At 47.2% G+C, this 25,561-nt stretch overlaps 1 protein-coding gene across 5 annotated transcripts in view; it reads left to right on the top strand.

Moving 5' to 3' along the window:
* SLC19A3 (solute carrier family 19 member 3) overlaps positions 1 to 25,561 on the top strand; it is a 52,048-nt gene that overhangs the window by 14,988 nt on the left and 11,499 nt on the right. For all 5 annotated transcript variants that reach the window (XM_029060541.2, XM_029060533.2, XM_029060550.2 and 2 more), the window contains 2 exons: positions 12,957 to 13,117; positions 19,865 to 20,699. In XM_029060541.2, coding sequence (XP_028916374.1) covers positions 12,968 to 13,117; positions 19,865 to 20,699 — 985 coding nt within the window. In that variant the 5' untranslated portion in view covers positions 12,957 to 12,967. The remainder of the gene's footprint in view (positions 1 to 12,956; positions 13,118 to 19,864; positions 20,700 to 25,561) is intronic.

The following is a 25,561-nucleotide window of genomic DNA, read 5'->3' as shown; positions in this document are numbered from 1 at the left end:
AGCATTTATTGAGCGCTTACTATGTGCAGAGCACTGTCCTAAGCGCTTGAAATGTACAAATCGGTAACAGCTAGAGACAGTCCCTGCCCTTTGACGGACTTACGGTCTAATAGGGGGAGACGGACAGACAAGAACAGTGGCAATAAATAGAATCGAGGGGATGAACATCTCATTAAAACAATAGCAAATAAATAGAATCAAGGCAATGCACGTTGTTTTTGTCTGTCCGTCTCCCCCGATTAGACTGTAAGCCCATCAAAGGGCAGGGACTGTATCTGTTGCCGATTTGTACATCCCCAGCGCTCAATACAGTGTTCTGCACATAGTAAGCGCTCCATAAATACTATTGAATGAATGAATGAATGCAGAAGAGCAGGTGGGTGGGGAAAATGAGGGCTGAGTCAGGGAAGACCTCTTGGAGGAGATTTGCTTGGGAGGGTTTTGACGGCGGAGAGAGTGAAAGACAGTCGATATGAAGGAGGAGGAAGTTCCAACTGAAAGGAAGATGCGACCAAGGGGTCGGCAGGGGGATAGATGAGATCGAGGAACAGAGAGTAGGTTGGCATTAGAATAGCAGAGTGTGGGGGTTGCGTTGTACTGGGAGACCAGTGAGGAAAAGCAGAGGAAAAGGGTAGAGCTGATTGAGTGCCTTAAAGCCGAAGATGAGGAGTATGTGGAGGTGGATGGACCACCACCGGAGGTTCTCGAGGAATGGGGAGATATGGACTGAACCTTTTTTATTTTTTAAGAAAAATGATCCAGATGGCAAAGTATTTTGTTAATGAAATGTACATCGCCTCGATTCTATTTAGTTGCCATCGTTTTTACGAGACGTTCTTCCCCTCGACTCTATTTATCGCCATTGTTCTCGTCTGACCGTCTCCCCCGATTAGACCGTGAGCCCGTCAAACGGCAGGGACCGTCTCTATCTGTTGCCGACTTGTTCATTCCAAGCGCTTAGTCCACTGCTCTGCACATAGTGAGCGCTCAATAAATACTATTGAATGAACGAAAGTATGGAGAGACCGGAGGCAGGGAGGTCAACAAGGAGGCTGATGTAATAGGTGGGATAGGATAAGTTGCCGAAATGTCCATTCCAAGCGCTTAGTACAGTGGTCTGCACATAGTAAGCGCTCAATAAATATGATTGAATGAACGAATAAGTGCTTGGATTGGCATGACAGCCGTTGGGATGGAGAGGACAGAGAGGATTCTAGAGATGGGGTGAAGGTATAACCGTCTGAGCAGTAGTAGCGGCTCCGGAAGACTTCCAGTGTAGGATTTCTGTGAGCGGCGAGAGACTGTCGAAGGCAATCACACCCCAAATAACCCACAGCAGCTTGACTGGTGGGCCACTCTTGTCCTAACTGTGGGATTTGTTAAGTGCTTCGTCTGTACCTGACACTGTACTAAGCACTGGGGAGGATACAAGCAAATCGGGTTGGAAACAGTCCCTGTTCCACCTGGGCTCACAGTCTTAATCCCCATTTTACAGATGGGGGAACTGAAGCCCAGAGAAGTAAAGTGACTTACCCACGGTCACGCTGCAGTCAGGTGGCAGAGCAGGGATTAATAATAATAATAACAATAATAATAATAATAATGGCATTTGTTAAATGCTTACTATGTGCAAAGCACTGTTCTAAGCCCTGGGAGGGATACAAGGTGATCAGGTTGTCCCACGTGAGGCTCACAGTCTTAATCCCCATTTGACAGATGGGGTAACTGAAGCCCAGAGAAGTTAAGTGACTTGCCCAAAGTCACACAGCTGACAAGCGGCTGAGCCGGGATTTGAACCCATGACCTCTGACTCTTAAACCCGGGCTCTTCCACTGAGCCACACCTTCTGACTCTCAGGTCCGTACTCTACCCACTAGGCCACTCTACTTCTCCTCTGTAAATGTCTCCCACAAATCCTGTTTAGTTCAGGTAGAAACTTACTGGACAACCAGGAAAACTTATTTGTGTGTTTTCCCTGACTGTACAACTCCCTGAATGGGCTCAGGGCTGTTTTATTTAGCTCAGAAACTTCCCGAAAGAGGGAAATTTGGGATGGTAACAAATACCAACATTATTATTATTATTATTATGGTAAATATTACTGTGATCAGCTTCATTTTACTCCCAATAAACACCTTGCTCTAGAGAAGGCTCATGACCTCTTGGAAAGAGCTCAGAGGACTCCAGGGAGTCAGGAGACCTGGGTTCTAATTCCGTCTCCTCCACTTGCCTCTTGCAAGTGGGCAAGTTATGTAACTTCTCTGTGTTGCAGTTTCCTCATCTGTAAAACAGGGATTACGCATCTGTGCTGTTCATCCTTCGACTCTGAGTCTCACGTTGAACTACGTATTATGAGAAGCATCATGGTGCAGTGGCTAGAGCACGCGCCTGGGAGTCAGAAGGTCATGGGTTCTAATCTTGCCTGCTGTGTGACCTTGAGTAAGTCACTTTAATTCTCTGTGCCTCAGTTACCTCCTCTGTAAAATGAGAATTGAGACTGTGAACCCCATGTGGGACAGGGACCGTATCCAACCTGATTTGCTTGAATCCACCCCAGTGCTTAGTAGAGTGCCTGGCACATAGTAAGCACTTACCAAATACTACAATTATTATTACTGTCTGTTTGCATTGTATATAATAATAATAATGATATTGTTGGTGTTTGTTAAGCGCTTACTAATAATGTTAATAATGTTGGTATTTGTTAAGCGCTTACTATGTGCCGAGCACCGTTCTAAGCGCTGGGGTAGACACAAGGGAATCAGGTTGTCCCACGTGGGGCTCACAGTCTTAATCCCCATTTTACAGATGAGGTCACTGAGGCACCGAGAAGTTAAGTGACTTGCCCAAAGTCACACGGCTGACGAATGGCCGAGCCGGGATCTGAACCCATGACCTCTGACTCCAAAGCCCGTGCTCTTTCCACTGAGCCACGCTGCTTCTCTACTCTGCAGAGCACTGTTCTAAGCACTGGGGGAGATACAGGGTAATCAGGTTGTCCCACATGAGGCTCACAGTCTTAATCCCCATTTGCAGATGAGGTCACTGAGGCACAGAGAAGTAAAGTGACTTGCCCACAGTCACACAGCTGATGAGTGGCGGAGCCGGGATTCAAACCCATGACTTCTGACTCCCAAAGCCCGGGCTCTTTCCACTGCGCCACGCTGCTTCTCTACTATACCCCAGTGATTAGCACATAATTTGGAACACAATGGGTGCCTAGCCGATAACACAATTATTAATGCCCTGGGATTGGCAGGATCTGGGCAACAGTCAATCGATCTGTAGAATTTATCAAGTGCTTACTGTGTACTAATTGCTGAGTTAAGCTCTCTTATATTGTATTTGTTTAACGCTATGTTCCAGGTACTGTACTAAGTGCTGAAATAGACACAAGCTAATCAGGCTGGACAGAGTCCATGTCCCACATGGGGCCTCACGGTCTTAATCCAGTTTTAGAGAAGCAGCGTGGCTCAGCGGAAAGAGCCCGGGCTTGGGAGTCAGAGGTCATGGGTTCGAATCCCAGCTCTGCCACTTGTCAGCTGTGTAAGTTTGGGCAAGTCACTTCACTTCTCTGGGCCTCAGTTCCCTCATCTGGAAAATGGGGATGAAGACTGTGAGCCCTGTGTGGATCAAGCCGATTACCCTGTATCCTCCCCAGCGCTTAGAACAGTGCTTGGCACATTGTAAGTGCTTAACAAATACCATCATTAATATTATTATTATTAATACCATTTTATAGATGTTGGAAGCAGCGAGGCCTAGTGGATAGAGCTGGGGCCTGGGAGTCAGAAGGTCATGGGTTCTAAACCCACCTCCACCACTTGTCTGCTGTGTGACCTTGGACAAGTCACTTTACTTCTCTGGGCTTCAGTTAGCTCATTTGTAAAATGGGGATTGAAACTGCGAGCCCCACGTGGGACAGGGACTTTGTCCAACTCAATTTTCCTTGTACCCACCCCAGTGCTTAGTACAGTTCCTGACACATAGTAGGTGCTAAACAAATACCACAATTATCATTATTATCATTATTATTGTGTGACTTGTGGAGGTGACACAGCGGAGTATCCAACCCGATTAGCCTGTATCTACCTCAGTGCTTAGAACAGAGCATGGCACACAGTAAGCATGTAATGAATACTCATTCAATAGTATTTATTGAGCGCTTACTATGTGCAGAGCACTGTACTAAGCGCTTGGAATGTACAAATCGGTAACAGATAGAGACGGTCCCTGCCCTTTGACGGGCTTACGGTCTAATCGGGGGAGACGGACAGACGAGAACGATCACAATAAATAGAATCCAGGGGATGAACATCTCATTAAAACAATAGCAAATAAATAGAATCAAGGTGCTGTACATCTCATTAACAAAATAAATAGGGCGATGAAAATGTATAGAGTTGAGCGGACGAGTACAGTGCCGAGGGGAGGGGAAGGGAGAGGGGGAGGAGCAGAGGGAAAGGGGGGAAAAGAGGGTTTAGCTGCGGAGAGGTGAAGGAGGGGTAGAGGGAGCAGAGGGAAAAGGGGAATACCATAATACTTTTTTTTAAAAAAAAAGTGGCAGAGCCAGGATTAGAACACAGGTCCTTCTGACTCCTAAACCTGTACTCTACCCTCTGGGTCATGCCGTTTATTGGAAGAGTACTATAAAATCCCTGGCTTCAAGGGATTACCAGCTCACAAATAGCCTTCCCTCTAGACCAGCCTAGAAAAGATTTTGAAACATAACCCTACGATGAGAAATATATCATAATAATAACTCTGATATCTGTTAAACATTTGCGCTGTTTTAAATGCTGGGGTCGATATAAGGGATGCAGGTCCTACATGGGACTCGCAGTCTACGTAGGAGGGAGACCAAGTATTGGATCTCCATTTGGCAGATGAGGGAACTAAGCTCTGCCCCTTGTCATCTGGGTGACTGTGGGCAAGTCACTTCACTTCTTTGTGCCTCAGTTACCGCATCTATAAAATGGGGGTTAAGACTGGGAGCCTCTTGTGGGACAATCTGATGACCCTGTATCTCCCCCAGTGCTTAGAACAGTGCTCTGCACATAGTAAGCGCTTAACAAATACCAACATTATTATTAACTAAGGCACAGAGAAGTGGAAGTGACTTGCCCAGGGTCACACAGCAGACGAGGGTCTGAGGCAGGATTAGAACCCACGTTATGTGATTCCCAGGTCGGTGCTCTTTCCACTCGACTACACTACCCTGCTTCTGTTCTCTGTGCCTCAGTTACCTCATCTGTAAAATGGGGATGAAGACTGTGAGCCTCACATGGGACAACCTGATGACCCTGTATCCCCCCCAGCGCTTAGAACAGTGCTCTGCACATAGTAAGCACTTAATAAATACCAACATTATTACTCGGGTCTACTGTACTGGCATTTATGAAAAACTTACAGTAGTTGGAGGTTACACTTCCCCGCGACCCCTCATTTCTTTCAGAAGGCACTTTAATAATGTAATAATAATGTTGGTATTTGTTAAGCGCTTACTATGTGCAGAGCACTGTTCTAAGCGCTGGGGTAGATACAGGGGAATCAGGTTGTCCCACGTGAGGCTCACGGTCTTCATCCCCATTTTACCGATGAGGGAACTGAGGCACAGAGAAGTTAAGTGACTTGCCCACAGTCACCCAGATGACAAGTGGCAGAGTAGGGATTGGCTTGGGGGTCTGGGGGCGGGGTGAAACGATCACCTGACAGGACAACAAATGGCTTTGAGTGATTTGTTGTTCCCTCCCAGACAAAGAGAAGAAGGACCTGGAGAAAAGGAGGTAAGTGGGGGGTCCCGGGGGTCCTGGTTGACTCCTGGCCCTGGGTAGGCCGGGCACAAGTTTTCCTGGATGCACTTCTGGAGGGGGGGGTACACCCCCATTTCTGTCAGAAAGAATTTATCTTTGGGGTCCCCAAGGGCAGAGGGAAATGTACTTCTGAATGGAAGGCTTTGAGAGATCTATGGTTTCATCCCCGAAAGAGGGAAGGAGGGCCCTTGTCTGCTGTGTGAACTCAAACCAGTCGCTTCGCTTCATCACCCTATTTATTGTGTTTAATGAGATGTACATCACCCTGATTCTATTTATTTGCTATTGTTTTCATGAGATGTTCTTCCCCTCCACTCTATTTGTTGCCCTTGTTCTTGTCTGTCCGTCTCCCCCGATTCGACTGTGAGCCCGTCAAAGGGCAGGGACTGTCTCTATCTGTTGCCGATTTGTACATTTCAAGCGCTTAGTACAGTGCTCTGCACATAGTAAGCGCTCAATAAATACTATTGAATGAATGAATGAATGAATTCTCTTGTGCCTCAGTTCCCTCATAGAGAAGCAGCGTGGCTCAGTAGAAGGAGACCGGGCTTGGGAATCAGAGGTCATGGGTTCGAATCCCAGCTCTGTCCCTTGTCACAGCTGTGTGACTGTAGGCAAGTCATTTCACTTCTCTGTGCCTCAGTTCCCTCATCTGTAAAATGGGGATTAAGACTGTGAGACTCAGGTGGAACAACCCGATTCCCCTGTATCTACCCCAGGGCTTAGAACAGTGCTCTGCACATAGTAAGCGCTTAACAAATACCAACATTATTATTATCTATAAAGTGGGGATGAAGACTGTGAGCCTCTCGTGGAACAGGGACTGTCCAACTGGATTTCCTTGTAATAATAATGTTGGTATTTGTTAAGCGCTTACTATGTGCAGAGCACTGTTCTAAGCGCTGGGGTAGATACAGGGTATTCAGGTTGTCCCACATGAGACTCACAGTTGATCCCCATTTTATAGATGAGGGAACTGAGGCCCAGAGAAGTGAAGTGACTTGCCCACAGTCACACAGCTAACAAGCGGCAGAGCCAGGATTCGAACCCATGAACTCTGACTTTGTAATAATGATATTGGTATTTGTTAAGCGCTTACTATGTGCAGAGCACTGTTCTAAGCGCTGGGGTAGACACAGGGGAATCAGGTTGTCCCACGTGGGGCTCACAGTCTTCATCCCCATTTTACAGATGAGGGAACTGAGGCACAGAGAAGTGAAGTGACTTGCCCACAGTCACACAGTTGACAAGTGGCAGAGCAGGGATTCGAACTCATGACCTCCGACTCCAAAGCCCATGCTCTTTCCACTGAGCCACGCTGCTTCTCAAATTCTTCGTATTTGCCCTAGTGTCTGGTACAGGGCCTGGCACATAGTAAGCGCTTAACAAATACCACAAGAAAGTGCTAGGGACAAGTTGGGGTACAGGGGGGCTGGTTGACCTCTGGCCCGGAGAGGTAAAGTGCATGCGGTCCCAGGTTGGGGTACATCCCCTCCACCCTCCCCAGTTCCTGTCAGGAAGAACTTTGCCTTGGGAGCTCTGAAGATGGAAGACAGGAAAGGAGGTAAGAAGTGGGCACAGGGAGGTAGTAAATTGGGGTTCTGGATGGTCCAAAATGGGGATGAAGACTGTGAGCCTCACGTGGGACAACCTGATGACCCTGTATCTACCCCAGCGCTAAGAACAGTGCTCTGCACGTAGTAAGCGCTTAACAAATACCAACATTATTATTATCAAAGCCTTATTGAAGGCCCATCTCCTCCAAGAGGCCTTCCCAGATTAAGCCCCACTTTTCCTCATCTCCCACTCCCTTCTGGGTCACCCTGATTTGCTCCCATTGCTCTTCCACCCCACCCCCAGCCCCACAGCACTTATGTATATACTTGGAATTTTATTTATTTGTATTAAAGTCTCTCTTCCGCCCTCTAGACTGTGAGCTCGTCGTGGTCACTGTTTATTGATGTATTGTTCTTTCCCAAGCGCATAGTACAGTGCTTTGCACATAGTAAGCGCTGCATAAATACGATTGAATGAATGAATGAATGACTACCCTCCCCCACTGGTGTCCCGTCCCCCCAATTCCCATAAGAAGGAATTTTGCCTTGAGGGTCCCTGGGGAGGAGCTTAATGTTCATCTGATAGGAATGTTAACGACTTGGAATAGTAGGCCTGATCCTTCCAAAGAGAGACTCATTTGCATCAAACTAATCGTGGTGAATAATAATGTTGGTATTTGTTAAGCGCTTACTATGTGCAGAGCGCTGTTCTAAGCGCTGGGGGAGATACAGGGGAATCAGGTTGTCCCACGTGAGGCTCACAGTTAATCCTCATTTTACGGATGAGGTAACTGAGTTGGTAAATTAGTTGGTCAACCTGACTCTAAACCCAGTTCCCACCTTATCAATCAATCAGTGGTAGTTTCAAACACAATAATAATAATAATGTTGGTATTTGTTAAGCGCTTACTACGTGCAGAGCACTGTTCAAAGCGCTGGGGGAGATACAGGGGAATCAGGTTGTCCCACATGAGGCTCACATTCTTAATCCCCATTTTCCAGATGAGGGAACTGAGGCACAGAGAAGTTAAACGACTTGCCCAAGGTCACATAGGCAGGATTAGAACCCACGACCTCTGACTCCCAAGGCTGGGCTCTTCCCTCTAAGCCACACTGCTTCTGTACTAAGCTCTTGGGAGAGTGCAATACATCAATAAACAGAAAGATTCCCTGCCTACAGCGGACGAATCCCGGCTCTGCCACTTGTCAGCTGTGTGACTGTGGGCAAGTCACTTCACTTCTCTGGGCTTCAGTTTACCTCATCTGTAAAATGGGGATTAAGACTGTGAGCCTCACGTGGGATGACCTGATTCCCCTGTATCTCCCCCAGCGCTTAGAACAGTGCTCGGCACAAAGTAAGCATTTAACAAATACCAACATTATTATTATTATTATTTACAGTCTAGATTTTAGATTTTAGCCCTGAGCCTTCTCCACTGCTGCAAGAGCTAATCCTAACCCCAAACCTAAACCAAATCTTTAGCTCTAAATTTACCTATTGTCTCATCCCTCAACTAATCCTAACCCTAACCCTAGGCAGTAGTAAAAGTGTGTGTGTGCATGTGTGTGTTGTGTGGTTTAGCGGAAAGAGCCCGGGCTTGAGAGTCAGAGGTCATGGGTTCTAATCCCATCTCCGCCACTTGTCAGCTGTGTGACCTTGGGCAAGTCACTTCACTTCTGTGGCCCAGTTACCTCATCTGTAAAATGGGGATTAAAAGTGTAAATCCCACACAGGACAATAATAATAATAATAATGCAGCGTGGCTCAGTGGAAAGAGCCTGGGCTTCGGAGTCAGAGAACATGGGTTCGACTCCCGGCTCTGCCACTTGTCAGCTGTGTGACTGGGGACAAGTCACTTCACTTCTCTGTCCCTCAATTACCTCATCTGTAAAATGGGGATTAACTGTGAGCCTCACGTGGGACAACCTCATTCCCGTCTATCTCCCCCAGCACTTAGAATAGGCTCTGCACATAGTAAGCGCTTAACAAATACCAACATTATTAATCCCCACTCTGCCACCTGTCAGCTGTGTGACTTTGGGCAAGTCACTTCACTTCTCTGTGCCTCAGTTCCCTCATCTGGAAAATGGGATTAAGACTGTGAACCTCATGTGGGACAACCTGATTACCCTGTACCTACCCCAGCGCTTAGAACAGTGCTCAACACATAGTAAGCGCTTAACAAATACCAACATTATTATTATTACAACCTGATTACCTTGTACCTACCGCAGGGCTTAGAACAGTGCTTGGCACATAGTAAGCGCTTAACAAATACCATAATTATTATTATTATTTTTTTAATGGTATCTATGAAGCACTTATTATATGTACTGTATTGAGGGTCAAAGGGCAGGGACTGACTTTGTTGCCGATTTGTACATTCCTAGCGCTTAGTACAGTGCTCTGCACATAGCGCTCAATAAATACTATTGAATGAGGAGCAGCATGGCGTAGTGGATAGAGCATAGGCCTGCGAGTCAGAAGGTCATGTGTTCTAATCCCGGCTCCGCAATTTGCCTGCTGTGTGGCCTTGGGTAAGTCACTTCATTTCTCTCTGCCTCAGTTATCTCATCTGTAAAATGGGGGTGAAGACTGAGCCCTGTTCGGGACAGGGATTGTGTCCAACTCGACTTGCTTGTATCCACCCCAGCGCTTAGTACAATGCCTGGCACATAGTAAGCTCTTAACAAATACCAGAACAATTTCATTGTTATTAGTGCTGGAGAAGTTACAAATTAATCACTCAGACCATGTCTCACAAGGGGCTCAGAGTCTTCATCCCCATTTTACAGATGAGGTAACTGAGGCACAGAGGAGTTAAGTGACTTGCCCAAGGTCACACAGCAGGCAAGTTAAATGTTCATCAAGTGTTTAAAGTCTTTTCATCGAAGACTTACTGCATGCAGTCCTTCCTGCCGCACAGTATGAAGGGCTGAGAAAAAACAGACCAGTGACAGAAAGATACAGTGCCTGGCATCCAGGGCCTCGCAGTTGAAGAATAAAGTAGGGAAAGGTTTGGCCACAGGCCGGATAGGAAAGATGACATAATTGATATGTAAGGCAGTATGAAAAAAAGCATAAAATACAGAGTCCAACAAGGCCAGGGGTAAAGGGGCCCTTTAGGATGCTGGCACCGAGCTCCAGTCACGATCGGAGCTTCCCAATGTTTTAGAGTGGCCCCAAGATGTTCCTCCTTAAATCCCTGCTGTCCCTTCTATAGGGGCACTGAAGCGCGGGGCACTAGTTGCTGCCATGGGAAGATGGTAGATGTTCCCCGGGGGTATTATTGGTAATTATAATAATAATATGGTATTTATTAAGCACTTACTATGTGCCAGGCACTGTTCTAAGCTCTGGGGTGGATACGAGGTAATCAGGTTGGACACAGTCCCTGTCCCACCTAGGGTTCACAGTCTTAATCCCCATTTTACAGATGAGGGAACTGAGGCATGGAAAAGTGAAGTGACTTGCCCACGGTCTCCCAGCAGACAAGTGACGGAACTAGGATTTGAACCCAGGTCCTTCTGACTGCCAGGCCCGCGTTCTAGTCACTAGGTCGCACTGCTTGCTCGGTTGGAGTCCGTTGGAGAGAGAGGATTCCTCAGTGCGGGAACGGACTTTCATCTGGGTCGGGTTAATCGATCACTCAGTGGTATTTATTGAGCACTTACTGTGTGCAGAGCACTGTGCTAAGTGCTTGGGAGACTACATTATAACAGAGTTGGTAGGCGTTTCCTGCTCACAGCAAGATTGCAGTCTAAGGCAGTGGTCCCACTCTTACTTAATAGCCAGTATCCTCACGGTTAATGTCATCCACTCGTCCCTTCCCTTCTTGGCAAAGATTCCCAGACCAGCACTCTACATAGAGTAGATCCTCAGTACAATTGCGTTATGCCGTACTCTCCCAAGTGCTCAGTACAGTGCTCTGCACACAGTAAGCGCTCAATAAATACAGTCGATCGATGCATTGAATTCTCTGCTCAGACTAGACATCCAGTCTAGTGCATGTGGAATGAGGAAATAAAAGAAGCTAAAAGCTTTGATTTCTATTTATTCGATTATCTCGATTCTTGATTATTCTATCGATTAATATTTATTGCTATAATTTAAAGTAATATTTGTCACCTAAAGAATCAGAAAACCAAGGGCTTCAGGCGTATCTCAAAGAGGAGGCGAGGAAAGGGGTGAGGTGAGGATTTTCAGGGAAAGGAACCAAGAGGACATGTTGAGAAAGTTTTACCTGTGCAGAAAGGATGGAGGAGATAGGGAGCAAATAGAGGGTAAAATGAGTCAAATGAGGGGGAATAAAAAGTCAAATGAGGGGGAAATGAGTAAGGGAGGGAGAGAAAGTAGGTCAGGGAGAGTAAGCCTAAGTTCATCTCTAGATTTCACCTCTCCCTAGGATCCAGGGGAAGTTAATGGGGAGGGGGTGGCCACACCCTAAAGCCAAAATGGGCAAGACAGAAGGGAAAGAGAGGCTGTTCTGATGGAAAGATGAGAATATTCTTGGGTTTTTCTGGGGTTTATTCAAGAGAGTCTCCTCAGGGTGGCAACTGGAGAGTTTCCAGTCCTCTACCAGGCTCGACTACGGGAGGAGAGTCAAGCAGAGGCCCGTCCATTCCATTCCATTCCTAGCTTGGGCAGTGGCTAGCGAGCGGCAGCCCATCTGCTACAAGTCAAAACTCACCCGGGGTTGGGCAGCAGGGGAGAGAGTCAAGGGAGGAGACTCGAAGGAGGCCGTGGTAAACCACTTCCACATTTTGACCAAGAAAACTCTCTGGATCCACGACCAGAACGACTGCAGACGGAGAGCGGGGCGTTCTGGGAGAGATGCGTCGGTGGCGTCGCTACGGGTCGGAGACGACTCGACGGCATAAGACAAGATTCAAGAGAGAGGAGGGAGAACTGGTGGGGGAGTCACTATCCCAAAATCGCCAGGAGAAAAAGATGAGAGAGAAATAAAGGGAGACATGACAGAGGGGTCTCTTGTTGTAGAAATAGTAGTAGTAAACAGTGCTTTGCACATAGCGCTTAACAAATACCCATAATTATTATTATTAATAGTAGCAGCAGTAATAGTAACAGTGCACTGTAGTAGACATTTGGGAAGTACATAATTAAGAAGTGACCCATTCCCTGCCCACGAGGAACTTGTAATGGGGGAGATGCAGAGAAATTTAAAAATGGAATCTTTAAGAAAAGCGTCTGGTAGAAGGATTTTCTTAGGGCCTCATGCATAATTCAGTGAATCCTTAGCTGAAGATTACAATGAGCTAGCTTCAGATGGGGCTGAGGATTCGGACGGTTGAGAGAGGTGTGGGGAACACCCTTCATCAGGAGAGGGGAAGAGGAGGCGGTCGATCGTATTTATTGAACGCTTACTGTGTGTGGGCAGAGCACTATACTAAGCGCTTGGGACAGGACAATGTAACAATAAACACACACAATCCCTACCCAGGATGATCTTACAGCCTAGAGGGAGATCAAGTTTGGCCTGGCGGGGGCTGGAGGAATTCATGGACCTGTTTCAGTGAGTCCTGCCCCTGCCCCAACTAGCCATTCATGCTCTTTATTTTGTTTCAGTTTGACCAAACATGGATTGCTGCAAGAGAGTCCAGAGGAGCAACTGGATTTTTCCCACCACCATCCTCTGTTTATTTGGATTTTTCTCCATGATGAGACCATCCGAGCCATTTCTCACTCCTTATTTAACTGGGCCAGATAAAAATCTGACCCTCAGTGAGGTGAGTAAACATGAACAGGTCATTCGTCCCGCCACACGCAGGTATGTCACGGGCCCTACCCATCTTTAAGGAAGTAAACCCTGCTCCAGCTGCTTCCCCCCTTCCAGAGTTCCCATATCATTCTTCAATAGCTTCATTCGTATTTATTGAGCGCTAACTGTGCAAAGCACTGTACTAAGTGCTTGGGAGAATACAATATAACCCTATAACAGACACATTCCCTGCCCACAATGAGCTTACCTTGTCTTTCTGCCCGACTTGCCCGTTATGTCAGGAGCAGTTTCCAGGAGTGCTTCCTGAGGACAGAGCAGAGAAGCAGCGTGGCTCAGTGGAAAGAGCGCGGGCTTGGGAGTCAGAGGTTACGGGTTCTAATCCCCGCTCTGCTGCTAGTCAGCTGTGTGACCTTGGACAAGTCACTTAACTTCTCTGTGCCTCAGTTACCTCATCTGCCAAACGGAGATTAAAACTGTGAGCCCCACGTGGGACAACCTGATCACCTTGTATCCCCCAGCACTTAGAGCAGTGCTTTGCACATAGTAAGCACTTAAATACCACAATTTATTTTTTTATCTTATGTCCCTCTAGACTGGAAGCTCTTTGTGGGCAGGGAACATATCTACCAACTCTGTTGTTTTGTACTCTCCCAAGTATAGCGCTCTGCTCCATAAATACTCGATAAATACCACAGATCGATTGATGTACATGGGAGAGTCCGATACAGTTGGTAGATACATCCCCGCCCTCAAGGAGATTACAATCTAGGGAGGGATACAGACATTAAAATTATTATCGGTAGGGAAAGCAACAGAATATAAGGATATGTATGTCTTCACTGACACCGTCTTCTCCCGGTTCTCTTCCTGTCTCTCTGGACACTCATTCTCAGCCTCTTTCCCGGTCTCTCCCTCTACCTCCCTCCCCCTAACTTTGGGCGTCCCTCAAGGTTCAGTTCTGGGTGGCCTTCTATTCTCCATCTACACCCACTCCCTTGGAGAACTCATTGGAGAACCACCTTGATGTAGATGATTCCCAAATCTCCATCTCCAGCCCTGATCTCTCTCCCTCTCTGCAATCTCACATTTCCTCTGCCTTCAAGACATCTCTACCTGGATGTTCTGCCATCACCTCCAACTTTCTTTGTCAAAAACAAAACTCCTTATCTTCCCACCCAAACCCAGTCCTTCCCCTGACTTTCCCATCACTATAGACATTCACCATCACCATCCTTCCTGTCTCACAAGCCCATAACCTTGGCATTATCCTTGACCCCTCTCTCTCATTCAGACCATGTATCGATCGATCACTAAATCCTGTCACTTCAACCTCCACAACATCACTAAAATCCATCCTTTCCTCTCCATCCAAACTACCACCTTAATCCAAGCACTTATCCTGTCCCACCTTGATGACCGTATCAGCTTTCTTGTTGACCTCCCAGCCTCCTGTCTCTCCTCACTCCAGTCCATAATTCACTCTGCTGCCTGGATCATTTTTCAACAGAAACGCTCAGTCCCTGTTTCCCCACTCCTCAAGAACCTCCAGCGGTTGCCCATCCACCACCTCATCCAATAGAAACTTCTCACCATTGGCTTTAAAGCTCTCAATCACCTTGCCCCCTCCTACCTGACCTTGTTACTATCCAACTAGAACCCAACCCACACACTTGGCTCTTCTAGTGCCAACCTTCCCACTGCACCTCGATTTCTTCTATCTCACTGCCGACCTCTCACCCAAGTCCTGCCTCTATCCTGGAACTCCCTCCCTCTTCATATCTGACAAACAATTACTCTCCCCACCTTCAAAACCTTATTGAAGGCCCATCTCCTCCAAGAGGCCTTTCTTGACTAAACCCTCCTTTCCTCTCCTCCCACTTCCTTCTGATCGCCCTGACTTGCTCCCTTTATTCGTTTTCCCACCCAGCCCCACGGTGTTTATCATTTATAATTATTTATATCAAAGTCTGTCTCCTCCTCTAGACTATAAGCTCATTGTGGGCAGGGAATATATCTGTTATATCATTACATTGTACTGTCCCAAGTGCTTAGTGCAATACTCTGCACAGAGTAAGCGTTCGATAAATATGATTGATTGTATTCATTCAATAGTATTTATTGAGCGCTTACTATGTGCAGAGCACTGTACTAAGCGCTTGGGATGAACAAGTCGGCAACAGATAGAGACAGTCCCTGCCGTTTGACGGGCTTACGGTCTAATCGACGGGCTTACAGATTGTATGCAAGTTCTGTGAGCTCCTTGTGGGCACGAAACATGTTTACCAGTTCTTTTATATTGTACTCTCCTAAGTGCTTAGTACAGTGCTGTGCACATAATAAATGCTCAATAAATACCGTAAGAACTGGGTGTGGTGAGGATCAGAGTACATAGGGGGTGCGGAGCCAAATGTGTAGGCAAGGCAAAAGGGAGGGAGAATAGGGTCTTTCTCATTTGCTCCTTGCCAAACGGAAAATCATCCCCAATTTCTGAGCCCTCAAGTTACGAGGGCCCTAAAAGACATCTTGATAAATACTAAAAAAAAAATAATGTTGGTATTTGTTAAGCGCTTACTATGTGCCAAGCACTGTTCTGAGCGCTGGGGGAGATACAAGGTCATCAGTTTGTCCCACGTGGGGCTCACAGTCTTAATCCCCATTTTACAGATGAGGTAACTGAGGCCCAGAAATGTTAAGTGGCTTGCCCAAGGTCACCCAGCTGACAAGCGGCGGAGCCAGGATTAGAACCCATGACCTCTGACTCCCAAGCCCGGGCTCTTTCCACTGAGCCACACTGCTTCTCCACCAAGACAAAGGCTTGAGAACAATCCCTTTAAGCCATTCCTTTTATGTGGAACTACACTGGCATGATTTTCATTTGCCAGGTCACTGGCTCCAGCCCTAACAAACTTCCAGAAGCCCTCCCATTGTAGAAATGGTAACCAAGCGGGAGAATAAGCAACGTGGCTCAGTGGCAAGAGCCCGGGCTTGGGAGTCAGAAGACGTGGGTTCTAATCCCGGCTCCACCGCTTGTCTGTTGTGTGACCTTGGGCAAGCTACTTAACTTCTCTGTGCCTCAGTTACCTCAACTATGGGGATTAAGACTGTGAGCCCCATGTGGGACAACATGATTGATTACCTTGCATCTACGCCAGCGCTTAGAACAGTGCTTGGCACATACTAAGCACTTAACAAACACCATAATTATTATCACTATTATTAAGTGGCCATCTTCTAGTGGTCCCTTATGCAGCCCCCATATTTCCTGGGCAGCAATGCCTGAATAATCCCTCATAGTGTAGTTTGAAACCCCACTGGCACCCACTTGCCTCGGGGTGTATGTGGAGAAGGGACCGTCCCAAGACCCTGTCAGACTATAGCCTCTGGTCAATTCCAAGAAGCTCCAGGGGCTCCCCTCCAGTCCCAGCGTGAAAATGTTCATCTCCAAACCCCCTCCCAGGAGCGGCGTGGCTCAGTGGAAAGAGCCCGGGCTTGGGAGTCAGAGGTCATGGGTTCGAATCCCGGCTCTGCCGCATGCCAGCCGTGTGACTTTGGGCAAGTCGCTTAACTTCTCTGTGCCTCAGTTACCTCATCTGTAAATTGGGGATTAAGACTGAGAGCCCCACGTGGGACAACCTGATCACCTTGTATTCCCCCAGCGCTTAGAACAGTGCTTTGCACATAGTAAGCGCTTAATAAATACCACCATTTATCCGATATTTGAGAGTTCTAGAGGTCGGCTTGAGTCTTCGAGGATAGGAACACAGAGGGTAAGCTCGTTGTGGTCAGGGAATGTGACTACCAACTCTCTCAAGTGCATAGTTCAGTGCTCTGCACACCGTAAGCACTCAATAAATACGATTAATTGATTGATTGATTGGGGAGACCTGACCCGCTTCCCCCATCAGCCCAAGTCAGCCCGGAGGGGACTCCCAGTGACGTTCTCAGATCAGGTCCCCAGGCCTACCTGCCCTGCCGTGCCCTGTATTCGCTCAAGAAACACCACAGTTGTTCTTAAAACACTAATCAGACCCCATCTAAGGAGTGGGGTGAGGATATGAGTCTGGACTAATCAGTGCATCCACTCCTTCCCAATATGGGGCCCCCACAAATGCACAAAAGAACTTAAGGAGCAGCATAGTTGTTTCTTTGTTTATGCTGCGATCCCACCTCGCTTCTGCCAGTCTGGAAGCAGAGAGCAGGCGGGACCTGGGAGTCCGAAGTCCCGGGTTCTGATCCCGATTCCACCACTTGCCTGCTGTGGGACCTTGAGCAAGTCACTTGACTTTTCTGGGCCTGGGTTTCTTCATCTGTAAAATGGGGATTAAATTCCTGATCACCCACCTCCTTAGATGGTGAATTCCCTATGGGACCAGGACTGTGTCTGACCTTGTATCTACCCCAGGGCTCAGTGCAGTGCTTGGCACATAGTAATTGCTGAACAAATACCATGATTATTATTATTAGAAAGGAAAGACTAAGTACCCCCTGGTTGCTCATGTGTACTGTAGTACTGTCTCTTCACCCCAGCACCTATCTCCAGGAGTGCATCTCCAGGACCTTCTGATAAAGTCATAGAGAAGCAGCGTGGCTTCGTGGCAAGAGCACGGGCTAGGGACTCAGAGGATGTGGGTTCTAATCCCGCCTCCGCCACTTGTCTGCCGTGTGTCCTTGGCCAAGCCACTTCACTTCTGTAAAATGGGGGCGAAGACTGTGAGCCCCACGTGCGACAATCTGATTACCTTGCAGCTACCCCAGTGCTTAGAACAGTGCTTGGCACAAAGTAGGCACTTAACAAATACCGTAGTAATAATAATAATAAGTGGAAACTCCACCCACGGGCTCAACATTTCCTCTAAGGGTGGTGAATCCATAACCTCCCACAACGGCCTGTCCAAAGTTTGATCGCTGCCTTCCCAAAAAGCCCGCTCGTCCTCCACGAACCCTTCCCAGACTAACCTCAGCGTGGCTCAGTGGAAAGAGCACGGACTTTGGAGTCAGGGCTCATGAGTTCAAATCCCAGCTCTGCCACTTGTCGGCTGTGTGACTGTGGGCAAGTCACTTAACTTCTCTGGGCCTCAGTTCCCTCATCTGTAAAATGGGGATTAAGACTGTGAGCCCCACGTGGGACAACCTGATTCCCCTATGTCTACCCCAGCGCTTAGAACAGTGCTCGGCACATAGTAAGCGCTTAACAAATACCAACATTATTAACCTCAGAGGCTGTGGTTACTGCGATCTCCCCACCGCTTGGAGCTTCAGAGGCAGAAGATAGGCAGAGAAGCAGCGTGGCTCAGAGAAGCAGCGTGGCTCAGTGGAAAGAGCACGGGCTTAGGAGTCAGAGGTCATGGGTTCTAATCCCGGCTCCGCCGCTTGCAGCTGTGTGACTTTGGGCTAGTCATTTAACTTCTCTGTGCCTCACCTCATCTGGAAAATGGGGATTAAGACTGTGAGCCTCCTGTGGGACAACCTGATTACCCTGCATCTACCCCAGCGCTTAGAACAGTGCTCGGCACGTAGTAAGCGCTTAACAAATACCAACATTATTATTACTATTAGAGCATGAGGGCTGGTGATGCTAACAGTGGGATTAATGAGAGATAGGGGTAGGTCTCCCTGCCCCTCATTCATTCATTCATTCAATAGTATTTATTGAATAATAAATTCAATTATTTATTGAGTATTTATTGCCCCTCCATCCCTGGATACTTCCAAGAGACTGAATCCTCTGGGTCAGTGCTGGCTCTCTACTCTCTCTACACCAGGGTAGACAGGAGAAGTTAAAGAAGGGAAAGATCAGGAGAGAAGCTGCCAGGGCATAAGAGACAGTAGGGATAAGGTAGGTCAGCTCGGGAAGTAAGTGCAAGACTTGCTAAAAGCCAAAAGATTGAGGAAAGAGAATTCAGAATGGGTGGAAGAAGAGATATTTTAGTGGATTAACCCCTCCTGTACTGCTGTTTTAAGCATAATCACCAACCTTTACAATAAGACTTGTCTTATGCCGTCGAGTCGCTTCCGACCCATAGCGACGCCATGGACACATCTCTCCCAGAAGGCCCCACCTCCATCTACAATCGTTCTGGTAGTGGATCCAGAGAGTTTTCTTGGTAGAACTATGGAAGTGGTTTACCGTTGTCTCCTTCCGCGCAGTAAGCTTGAGTCTCCGCCCTCGGCTCTCTCCCGTCCCGCTGCTGCCCAGCGCAGCAGATTTACATCCTTGAAAATCAGCTTGCTTTCATTCTTGTCAGGTATGTCTCAAATGAAATAACAACAACAATAATAACAGTAATATTAATATTTGTTAAGCATGTGCCAAGGCCTGGACTGAGTACTGAGATAGAAGATAATCAGGTCAGACACAGTCCCTGTTCCACACTGGATTTTCTGTCTTAAGTTGGAGGGAAAATAAGTATTGAATCCCCATTTTACAGATGAGGTAACTGAGGAACAGAGAATTTATCACAGCAGGCAAGTGCTCGAACCCGGGTCTCCTGAAGCAGAGGCCCCAGGCTCATTTCACTAGGCCACGCTGCTTCTCCGGAACCAAAAATCCGACGCTTTTCAGTCAGTCGCTCAGTCAGCTTAATTGTGTGCAGAGAACTGTGCTAAGAGCTTGGGGAGCATATTGGGGACGCTATGACAGTCACAATCCAGCATCTTCCTGTCCAGAATTTCATCGATTTTTGCATCCTCAGACTCGATCCTTTCCCTTCCAGCTCATTCACTCTCACCGTTTGTCGTCTATCTTAACTTGCAGCTTACCAATCAGGTTTTCCCCGTATGGACATACTCGTATCTGCTGCTGCTGCTTCCCGTGTTCGTACTCACTGATTACGTGCGCTATAAACCCATCATCGTTTTGCAAGGAATCAGCTTCCTAATCACCTGGCTGCTGCTGCTATTGGCCCAAGGAGTCCTGGCCATGCAAGTAGTGGAGTTTTTCTACGGAATGGTCACGGCCACGGAAGTGGCCTACTACTCCTACATTTACAGCGTGGTCAGCTCGGACCATTATCAGAAAGTGACGAGTTACTGTAGGACCGTCACTTTGGTTGCCTACACCACGGGTTCGGTGCTAGGACAGCTGTTAGTCTCCTTAGCGGGCGTCTCTTATTTTTACCTCAACGCTATAAGCCTGGCCTCTGTATCTGCGGCATTCATTCTTTCGTTGTTTCTACCGATGCCCAGTAAAAGCATGTTCTTTCATAGAAAATCCACCCCAGAGATCCCCCAGGAGCTGCCGACAGTCAGCGATGTAGTATCACACGGCTCCGATTCTGGCGGTCAGCCTCCACGCCAACGGGATAAAGTCACCGCTGGGTCATCTGCCCAGTCCGGGAGTTGGCGAGAAGACTCCGAGGACGGCCCTCGGCCACGGAGCCCGGTGTTGAGGGTGTTTCTGCAGTGGTGCCGAGATATAAAGGAATGCTACTGCACGAAGCATCTTTTTTTCTGGTCGTTGTGGTGGGCAGCGGCCACTGCGGGCTATAATCAAGTGGTGAATTACGTGCAACTTCTGTGGGATCACAAGGCGCCGTCTCAAAACGCCGCAGTGTATAACGGAGCAGTCGAAGCCATTGCAACATTTTGCGGTAGGTGCGCACGGTTTTTCCTTTCTTTACCTAGAAGATTACAGAACGCCCTCCCCGGGAACCTACCGACGCTTTCTGAGTGGAGTTGAGGCGGTGCTCGTTGGAAAGAAGATCCCAAGACCACCTGTCTTAAAAGCACGGATATTTGATGATGATGATGATGATGATGATGGTATTTGTTCAGCGCTTACTATGTGTCAAGTACTACATTAACCGTTGGAGTAGAGCCAAGCTAATCGGGTTGGACACAGTCCCCGTCCCACGGGGGGCTCACACACAGCGTTAATCTCCATTCTACAGATTAGGCAACTGAGGTCCAGAGAATTGAAGTGACTCGCCCAAGGTCGCACGGCTGAGAAGCGGCTGAGCCAGGATTAGAACTCATATCCTTGGGACTCCCAGGCCCGTGCATGTGTGTGCTACCCACACATACACACACACACACATATGGCAGCCATCTCTTTTCTGGAGTAAAGAAATCCCAATATTTATCACCAATACACAGCCTAAGGAAGTTATTGCTACTAGTAATAATTAGTAATAATTTTGACACTTGTTAAGCGCTTACTATGCGACAAGCACCGCTCTAAGTGCTGGGGATGATTCAAGTTAGTCGAGTTGGACACCGTCCCTGTCCCACCTGGGACTCACAGTCTTAATCCCCATTTTACAGATGAGGGAACTGAGGCTCAGAGAAGTGAAGTGACTTGCCCAAGGTCACACAGCAGACGTGTGGTGGAGCTGGAGTTAGAACCCCTGCCCTTCTGACTCCTAGGCCCGTGCTGTAGCCACTAAGCGACGCTGCTAAAGTTCCCTCACGTTTATCCTGATCTTTGGGGATATCCTGATCTTTCCTGATCTGTTTGCCTCGCCGCCCCTTGCTGAACAGAAGCCAGATTTGGTTTCCTGTCCCGAGGAACTACAAAGCTTCATTTCCTAGCCGATGTTTAGCAGAGGTAAAATTCTGAGTTGATCACGGAACCCTCCTTCCACCTCCCCACCTGGGAACTGCTCCAGCTTGAGTGGATCTTCCTGGGATTGCTAGAAGCTCCACAATATGGAAACTGAGTCCCTCCCCAGGCCATGGAACTCCATCAACCGGCTCCGGGAGGGGAAGCGGCCAAGAAGGCATAGATGTGGCAAGGGATTCATTCTTTCAGTCGTATTTATTGAGCACTTACTGTATGCAGAGCACTGTACGAAGCACTTGGGAGAGTACAACATTACTACAACATCAAATATAATACAGCATCAAATCTCCCTGAGGATAGGGACTGATAATTGCTCTCCCCCACTTCAAAACATTACTGAAAGCCCATCTCCTCCAAGAAGCCTTCCCTGACTAAGCCCTCCTCTCCTTTTCTCCCACTCCCTTCTGCTCCGCTCGTACTTGCTCCTTCATTCATCCTCCCTCCCGTCCCCACAGCACATATACATTTATGTATTTATCTGTAATTTACTTATCTATTGATTTATTTATATTAATGTCTCTCCCCCCCACCCCAGACTGTTAGCTCATTGTGGGCAGGAATGTGTCTATCTCAGCTCTGCCACTTGTCAGCTGTGTGACTGTGGGCAAGTCACTTAACTTCTCTGTGCCTCAGTTCCCTCATCTGTAAAATGGGGATGAAGACTGTGAGCCTCACGTGGGACAACCTGATTACCCTGTATCTACCCCAGCGCTTAGAACAGTGCTCTGCACATAGTAAGCGCTTAACAAATATCAACATTATTATTCAAGGCTTAGTAAAGTGCTTTGCACACAGTAAACACTCAATAAGTATGATCAAATGAATACATGAATATTGTACTCTCCCCAAGTGATAGCACAGAATCATGAGGGAGAAGGAAAGAAGAAATAACAGAAGGATGGGGGGGGGGGAGAGAGAGAAAGAAAAGAAAGAAGGAAGGAAAGAAGGAAGGAAGGAAGGAAGGAAGGAAGGAAGGAAGGAAGGAAGGAAGGAAGGAAGGAAGGAAGGAAGGAAGGAAGGAAGGAAGGAAGGAAGGAAGGAAGGAAGGAAGGAAGGAAGGAGGGAGGGAGGGAGGGAGGGAGGGAGGGAGAGAGAAATAGAGAGAGAGAGAGAAAGAAAGAAAGAAAGAAAGAAAGAAAGAAAGAAAGAAAGAAAGAAAGAAAGAAAGAAAGAAAGAAAGAAAGAAAGAAAGAAAGGAAGGAAGGAAGGAAGGAAGGAAGGAAGGAAGGAAGGAAGAAAGAAAGAAAGAAAGAAAGAAAGAAAGAAAGAAAGAAAGAAAGAAAGAAAGAAAGAAAGAAAGAAAGTTCATGTGCATGTGTATGCATCCCACTATACAGCGTGGCTCAGTGGAAAGAGCACGGGCTTTGGAGTCAGAGGTCATGGGTTCGAATCCCAGCTTGGCCACTTGTCTGCTGGGTGACCCCGGGCAAGTCACTTAACTTCTCTGTGCCTCAGTTCCCTCATCTGTAAAATGGGGATTAAGATTGTGAGCCCCACGTGGGACAACCTGATTCCCCTGTATCTACCCCAGTGCTTAGAACAGTGCTCTGCACATAGTGAGCGCTTAACAAATACCAACATTATTACTGTTTTAAAAGGAAGCCAACCACAACCACTGCCATTGTAAAATGGAGACATTACTCATTCATTCATCAGTAGTATTTTACTGAGCACTCACTCTGTGCAGAGCACTGTACTAAGCATTTGGGAAAGTACAGTGCAACAATAAACTGTGACATTCCCCGCCCGCGACGACATCGCCGTTTCCCACTTTCCTCTTCAGAGGCACTGAATTAATCTGTTAGAGTAAATTGCAAATATTATCAGACTAATAAAAATCAGTAACTACTTTAATATGCCTCGACCTTTGGTTTAGTGACCTCAGTTTCAGTAGAAATCGAGGCTGTTTCCTCATTGTCATCATCTGGCGGAAAACACTGCTGCTGGCTTTGAGAGATGAATTTCAAATTAATCTCAAAACTTAATACACTTTGGCAGAGGGGGGTATTATAAAAAAGGAGTTAAACCAACACATGAAGCAGCATGGCCTAGTATGTAGAGCACAGACTGGGGAGTCAGAAGGACCTGGATTCAAATCCCCACTCTACCACTTCTCTGCTGTGTGACCTTGGGCAAGTCACTTAACTTCTCTGTGTCTCAGTTACCTCAGCTGTAAAATGGGGATTAAGACTGTGAGCACCATGTGGGATATGGACTGTGCCCAACTTTATTACTCTTTATCTTTCCCCTAGCACTTCAAACAGTGCCTGGAACGCGGTAAGCGCTTAACAAATACCACAAAAAAAGGCAACATAAAAAAACCCGGCATCTGGCCAAATGGCTACCCCAATATCTGACCCTCCCACAGAACTCTTAAAGAAGGAAATGGGTCCGAAGGGTTTTAAGATCCTAGCCAGTTCCATCGTTTAATTAACTTGTGCCGAAGCTCAGTGGAAAAAGCACGGGCTTAGGAGTCAGAGGTCATGGGTTCTAATCCTGGCACCGCCACCTGCCAGCTGTGTGACTTTGGGCAAGTCACTTAACTTCTCGGTGCCTCAGTTACCTCATCTGTCAAATGGGGATTAAGACTGTGACCCTCATGTGGGACAACCTGATTACCCTGTATCTACCTCAGCGCTTAGAACAGTGCTCGACACATAGTAAGCGCTTAACAAATACCAACATTATTATAATGCTACACACAGAAAATACTCCCTGAAAATGGCTTCGTTGTAATCAGAGTTTTGTTGTTTTCCCCAACGTGCCTGTTCTTCGAGGAGATTTGAAGAAAAGGAAAGCGAAATGTAAAACTTCTACCTCTTGATATTGATGGATCCTCATCAACACCTTTTTCATATGGAGACAGAAAGAGAAACAGAGAGAGTGTGTGTATGCATTTGTGTGTGTGTGTGTGTGTGTGTGTGTGTGTTTAGACTGTGAGCCCGTTATTGGGCAGGGATCATCTCTATCTGTTGCCGTCCATTCCAAGTGCTTAGTACAGTGCTCTGCACATAGTAAGCACCCAATAAATAATAATGTTGGTATTTGTTAAGCACTTACTATGTGCCGAGCACTGTTCTAAGCGCTGGGGTAGACACAAGGGAATCAGGTTGTCCCACGTGGGGCTCACAGTCTTAATCCCCATCTTACAGATGAGCTAAGTGAGGACCAGAGAAGTTAAGTGACTTGCCCTCAGTCACACAGCTGACAGGTGGCGGAGCCGGAATTCGAACCCATGACCTCTGACTCCCAAGCCCGTGCTCTTTCCACTGAGCCACACTGCTTGTCAAATACTATTTATACTATAAATATTATACTATTTATATTTATACTATACTATAAATACTATTGAATGAATGTGTGTGTGTGTGTGTGTGTATTCATGCCCGCATGTGGCATGGGGATGGTGCCCAAAGCAGCATGGCTCAGTGGAAAGAGCCCCGGCTTGGGAGTCGGAGGTCACGAGTTCGAATCCCGGATCTGCCACTTGTCAGCTGTGTGACTGTGGGCAAGTCACTTTACTTCTCTGGGCCTCACTTACCTCATCTGTAAAATGGGGGTGAAGACTGTGAGCCCCACGTGGGACAACCTGATTACCCTGTATCTACCCAGCGCTTAGAACAGTGCTCTGCACATAGTAAGCGCTTAGCAAATACCAACATTATTATGTAGGTGGCCCTTAGGTAAAGGATTGTCCGGAATTTCCCTTTGGTTTGAAGATGATGTTGTTGGCTAGGAGAGGAAATTTTTTTTTCTATTTTCTCTCTTTCAAATTTCTCTAATGCGGGGACGGGGAAGGGGAAGAGGGGGAAGGACAGGGTGTGAAAAAGACAAAGCAGGTGCTCAACAAATGGTAGAAGAGCACACCCCTGGGCAAGCAAGAGGAAGATT

The sequence above is a fragment of the Ornithorhynchus anatinus genome, chromosome 1 (genome assembly GCF_004115215.2).
Source record: "Ornithorhynchus anatinus isolate Pmale09 chromosome 1, mOrnAna1.pri.v4, whole genome shotgun sequence".
NCBI lineage: Eukaryota > Metazoa > Chordata > Mammalia > Monotremata > Ornithorhynchidae > Ornithorhynchus > Ornithorhynchus anatinus.
This window is presented reverse-complemented; position numbering and strand designations above follow the sequence as displayed.